Here is a 6,347-nt window from a genome sequence, read left to right as displayed (position 1 = left end):
GATTCTTGGGAAAATTACTAACCTTGTTTTTCTTTTACTACAAAAAAGTGTCGTATAAGTCCTGATTCCGCAAATTCTATAATTATTTTGCTAGACAGTGGTAATTTATTTAACATTAGGTTAATTTGAATGTCCTTTTGTTCTGATGTTCATTTTAATTGATGATATACAATTTTGTGTATACCTTCGCCATTTACACATGTTATTGTATGTATATGCTTTACACTGTCTTGTCATGTATCATGTATCTGTTTATCCTCATTGACCATTTGGTCCAATGGAATATTGAAATAAACTTATCAAACTTATCAAACTTATAACATTGCGCGGCATTGAGCCGAATAATGTGGATTTTTTCCCGAATAAAAACGATCTGAATATGCTTGATGGTACAGTATCTTATTGGATGCTAATCTGAGAATCATACAATGTATCAGCCTAACACACTGAAAATACAATAATTGTATTTGTACATATTTTATTCTTAACAAATTCGTTGTATCTACATAACGTTTTTTGTACTTTTAATTAGTCATTTTGCATTTCTTTAATGTGTATCAGTTCTTTATTATCATAGCATTACTATGTAAAAGAACAATTGTTTTTTTTAAACATTTGCTGACTGTATCTATGTAGCGAATGTCATGTGCTATCTGTTGTCAAACCAGGTCCCTAAAAATGCAAGAATGACTTAACCTTTGTCCAAAGACAAAAAGTTTGTTATGTATTGCGACCAACAATGGTAGCGGTCACGCCATGAATGCAGTAAACATAAGTATATTGAACTACGTAACACCGGTAGGGCCATTTCAACCTCATGAATTGTCGATTTCATCTTCATGAAAACACCATTTTAACTTTCTGAATTCCCGTTTTCAACATACAGAATTCACGAAGTCACGTTTTTAGCTTCATGATATCCCGATTTCAACTTCACAAAATTCACGATTTTTACTTCATAAATTCACGATTCCAACTTCACGAATTCAACTTCGTGAATTCAAGATTTCAACTTCACGAATTCACGATTTCAGTTTCATGAATTCACGATTTCAACTCCACGAATACACGATTTCAATTTCATGAAGTTGAAATTGTGAATTCATGAAGTTGAATTCGTGAAGTTGAAATCGCGAATTCATGAAGTTGAAATCGTGAATTCATGAAGTTGAAATCGTGAATTCGTTGAGCTGAAATTGTAAATTCGTGAAGTTGAAGTCGGGCATTCATGAAGATGAAATCAGGAATTCATGAAGTTGAAAATATCCCATTTCATAAGGAACTGTGTTAACTGTATTAATCAAGCCATTCGGCGCTTATTTCTGATATAGTCAATTTTATTGTTTACGTAAACATGTCTTGTATTGAATTGCTATTTATAATTTTACGCGGAATTCATATCCGCGTAAATATCACGCAATCGTAGCCAGAGGTCAATATTGTATTACAAAAGTTTTTATTAGAATGGATCGTTGACACGAAAGTACAAATGGTCTAATTGGTATTTCAATTAAGGTACGCTTATTGTTCACTTTATAATATGAGCCGCGTCACGACAAAACCAACATAGTGCGTTTGCGACCAGCATGGATCCAGACCAGCCTGTGCATTCGGGCAGTCTGATCAGGATCCATGCTGTTCGCTATCAGTTTCTCTACTTGTTATAGACTTTGTAAGCTAACAGCATGGATCCTGAACAGCACAGGCTGGTCTCAATTGGTTAATATGTTAATTGGTTATGTCATGACGCGGCTCATATTGCGTGTTTATCGTCGGTTTAAACGATACTTTTCCTTAAAGGGTTGCAAACCTCATGTGATACAAGAATTTCCCAGGTCAACAAAAGTCATAATCATTTAGACTTCACTGTTTTCTATGGAAGACAGATGGTGACATTTCAACTTTCTGTACTCTCGGGTTCATCTTCACGAATTCACTTTTTCAACTTTATGAATTTCAACTGAAATATACGAGATCTAGTGAATTCGTGATTTCCGTATGTTGAAATCGTGAAGTTCAAACTTTAATTCGCGAGATGAATTCGTCGTGAAGAAGAAATCGTGAATTCATGAAGTTGAAATCGTGAATTTAAGAATTCCTTAATGTTGAAATCGTGAATTCACGAAGATGAAATCGGAAATGTATGATATTAAAAATGTCCCCCATCAGTCTTTCGAAGTTTTCTTATACTAATTCATCGTTTCCAATGATGGGCTGTTTACTAAAATGATAAAATTCAATAACCTTATATTTAAAGATGTTTAACTCAAATTTTCATCTCGAATATTTTCATTACCCATTACATTTTTGTAATTCTAACAACCATAGCCCGATGGGAGTTTTTCTTATTATTAATTAATGCAAGTGTGAATTTTAAGTTGAATAATGATTCACATCGGAGACGTTGAGTTTACCCTATGAGTCAATACACTAGATGTACACAAGATGTACACAATATTTAGGAACCACCTCGCCAGGTGACACTGTGTAAATGATACAGGTTTCCAAATTATATATTTATAGTAGAAGATCATCGCATAATAATGATCATCGCATAAAGAAGTGTGCGCAACTTTTTCAGATTAAAGGAACTCCACAGGTTTTTTGACGTGTCGGGGCAGGGAATATTTTCCCTAGATTCGTGTACAATTTGATGAATATCTGGGCTAATATGTTGTGTGCAAATTTTCAGTTTATTCCCTCGTTTCATTTTTCAAGAATAATAATTTTTATTGCGCAAAATGACAAGAATTGAAAAGCGTTTACTCAAATCCGGCTAAGAATAGCACAGAAAATCGATTTTCAATTCAGTTCTCAGTATATTTCTTTGTTATCCTTTGTAGTGTGTACCATTTTACGTGCTATATTTTTAAGATTTTCAAACTTTATGCTTTTGGCGGTGCAGTTCCTTTAAGGGGACTCCACAAGTACTGAGGTTTTTTGACATGATGGAACCGAAAATATTTTATTTTTTCCAGATAAATGTACCGTTTGATGTAGATTCAGACCATTAATCTTTGTGCAAAATTTCAGATCATTCGCGCATATCGTTTTTTTCCAGAATAATTATTTAAATTGTAAAAATATGACCAAAATTGGGCTAACAAAAGAATAAAAATACGATTTTCAATTTATTTCAAAGTAAATTTCTTAACTATCTTTGCATATTTCTGTTTAAAGTGCCCCTGGTCATTTATGTCAGAAATTCAAATGTTATGTTTTTCGGCTTTTAAACCTTAGTGGAGTCCCTTTAAAACAACTGAGGATATACTACACAAAATATCCCAAAGTTGAAATTAGCTCTCATGGCATTGTGTGCGACTATTTGAACAGCAGAGAAATTTAAAATCGTTTCTACTTATATAATATAACAAAAACATTCGATACATTTGTTGACACACAGTCCTGTACGAAACCATATGAGCCGCGTAACGACAAAACCAACATTGTGCGTCTGCGACCAGCATGGATCCAGACCAGCATGCGCTACCGCGCAGTCTGATCAGGATCCATGCTGTTCGCTTATGAACTGTATAACAAGTAGAGAAACTGATAGCGAACAGCATGGATCCTGATCAGACTGCGCGGAAGCGCAGGCTGGTCTGGATCCATGCTGGTCGCAACTACATTATGTTGGTTTTGTCATGACGCGGCTCATATATGTTGAAATAAACACCGCCACCCACACTTCCGGTAGTTTATTAACATAACGTGCTTTTAGCGTATATCTAAATAGAAGTTCTGCTTAGTCAATAACCACTCTGTCACCTGAAAGCATTAACTAATTGTAACGACTATCTATTGAATGAATATCCTGTATGAACGTTTCATATTGATCAGGGTCTTTAAAGATACATGATACGTGATGTAAAGAACGATGGCGCCATTCTTGGTGTCTTCTTTACCAACCCATAGCCTGCTGGAAGTAGCTAGTACCTTGTCAGTGCAGACCAGAATTAACCGGAACATCTTTGCTATCTGATCATTGCCTGTACTGTTCGCTGATTAGTTAGTACATGTACATAATTTGAAATTTTCCTTAAAAATAATTAATAGTTGTGTCTTGACTAAAAGATGAAAAGTCCCTTTATACGAATTGTAATATAATCATATAGTTTACATTCATAAAATCCGTGTGTGGTTTCATTACATTGATTTATAGTTAAGATATGAACTTCCTCATACTCTGTGATACAATTATACAATAAGAAGGCAAAGTAATGTGACATCCTTTGTATAGTTTATATATACAACTTCATAAAAATCACTATTTACGAGGTTAATTTCAATAATATGCGTCTAAAATGGCAATCAATGTGGGAGTTTTATATATCACATTTGAGCCGCGTCACGACAAAACCAACATAGTGGGTTTGCGACCAGTATGGATCCAGACCAGCCTGCACATCTGCGCAGTCTGATCAGGATCCATGCTGTTCGCTTTTAGTTTCTCTACTTGTAATAGGGTTTGTAAGCGAACAGCATGGAATCTGATCAGACTGCGCGGATACGCAGGCTGGTCTGGATCCATGCTGGTCGCAAACCTATTATGTTGTTTTTGTCGTGACGCGGCTCATTTCAATTCCGACATAAAGTGAATGCATTTAGCGGATTCAGAAAATAAATAGAATGTCTTGTTGATTGGAAGTTGTTGATACAAAACTTGCCGAACGCTATATCAAAATTTATTGATATAAAACATACAAAAAAAAATTTGTCTGAAATTTTACTTACTTTAAAACACAAAAAAGAAAAGACAATAACAAAGTACTTACATGTACAACATATTTTTTATACCATTATTTTTTTCATAATTTAAATCATAATTTGACACAGTGAAAATTACAATACCACACGACAGGGTTTTTGGTTAACTACAACCATGCAACGTTTTATATGCTTTTTGTACTTGCTAAGAAGAAAATAATAACAATAAACAAGTTAAAGGTCGTTTATGTCACAATTGGCTGCGGTAAGAAATTGTTTTGTTTTTATAAGGAGTTATAAGTCAGGCAATTGACTGAACTGTGCTCATCTCATCATTGTGTATTTTCAATCCTAGCAGCTTCTGAAAGGCTCTTCTGTATTGCTTATTCTTCCACGCGTACACGATTGGGTTGACAATAGAGTTCATCACGCCAAGAAACACAAGAAAATTTGCTACAAGGACCTTATTTTGAGTAACTTGTGACACTTCCAGCATTGTTAATTCAATGATAAAGAATGGTAGCCATGATATGTGGAAAAATAAAACAACGATAGCAACAACGGTGTTCGTCTGCTTTGTCCTTCGGACGGTTGGATCGTCAGTGTATACAGTAGCCTCAATTTGAATCTGACGCATGTGCTTCTTCACAATCAAGTATATCTTTACGTATATTAAAAACATAACCAGTGCAAATATTATTCCACAAGTGTGGTTCCACAATCTAAAATACTTATTCATTACTAGCTCATATAAACAAAATGGCGACTTTTCAAAATCGTTTTCAGAAAACGGAATGAATGCGCAACAAAAATCAAATATCCAAATTCCTAAAACTAGTCCGAAAGCAATTTTCCTTGTCATAATATTCGGATATCGTAACGGGTACGCGATGGCAACAAACCTGTCCACTACAGTACAAACCAACGAATAGATTGATGCATTACATGCAAAAAGGATTATTTCAAATCTTAAAATACATGCAATTTTATTCCGTTCCATTTCCGGGAAAAGGAAAAAGGCAACTTGAAACGGCTGTGTTACTCCAATTATTAGGTCAGCAAGTGCTAAATTTGCTACAAATATTCCAGTTATATCCTGTAGACTACGAAATTTCAAAATTGCCACTAATACTAAAATATTTCCTATGATTATAGCAACCATTGACAATAACTGTAAGGTCATAGTAATTATCGCCGAAGTTGGTAACTGTCCTTTGTCCACTGCTGAAGTGTTAAGAACTGAAGAATAAGTTACATTAACACTGTTAGACATCCTTGGCTATTGTAAAATATATAGAAAGTCCAGCACTCGTTTGAATTTTAAAATGTCTTCAAATCAATTGTTTGCCACATAAATGAGTGTTTAAACGCAATAATGTATCCATTTTCCTTTACCTTATTTGTAAATTATAACAAACAATACATCGTATTTATAATGTTATTGGAATTCGAATGGCGCTTTTAAAAGTTAACTATGATTTTGATAATAAAACCAGCATAATTTCAATTTTATAATACCGATAAATGCTGTCCTGTAATATCGAAGTCATCGTATATTCATTTATCAAATGTGGCAGAACTAGAGTAAACTATCTTTTTATCGCTTTTTATAGACGAATTTGCTGTGGTAACTGAGCTCA

General features: G+C 34.2%; 1 protein-coding gene across 1 annotated transcript; it reads right to left on the bottom strand.

Annotated features, from left to right (window-relative positions):
• Positions 1-5,008: 5,008 nt before the first annotated feature.
• On the bottom strand, positions 5,009-5,980 carry LOC132753156 (alpha-1A adrenergic receptor-like). The gene has a single exon (XM_060743598.1). The coding sequence runs from the start codon at positions 5,978-5,980 to the stop codon at positions 5,009-5,011; it is 972 nt and encodes a 323-aa protein (XP_060599581.1).
• Between the last annotated feature and the right edge of the window lie 367 nt (positions 5,981-6,347).

Source organism: Ruditapes philippinarum, unplaced genomic scaffold (genome assembly GCF_026571515.1).
Source record: "Ruditapes philippinarum isolate M1 unplaced genomic scaffold, ASM2657151v2 ctg5164_1_1_1_1, whole genome shotgun sequence".
NCBI classification, from domain to species: Eukaryota; Metazoa; Mollusca; class Bivalvia; order Venerida; family Veneridae; genus Ruditapes; species Ruditapes philippinarum.
Note: the sequence above shows the minus strand (reverse complement) of the source record. Positions and strands in the feature narration are given on the sequence as shown.

What these genes read in the sequence shown, in the direction of transcription:
- LOC132753156 (XM_060743598.1), bottom strand. Translation starts at nt 5,980, where the DNA reads ATGTCTAACAGTGTTAATGTAACTTATTCTTCAGTTCTTAACACTTCA.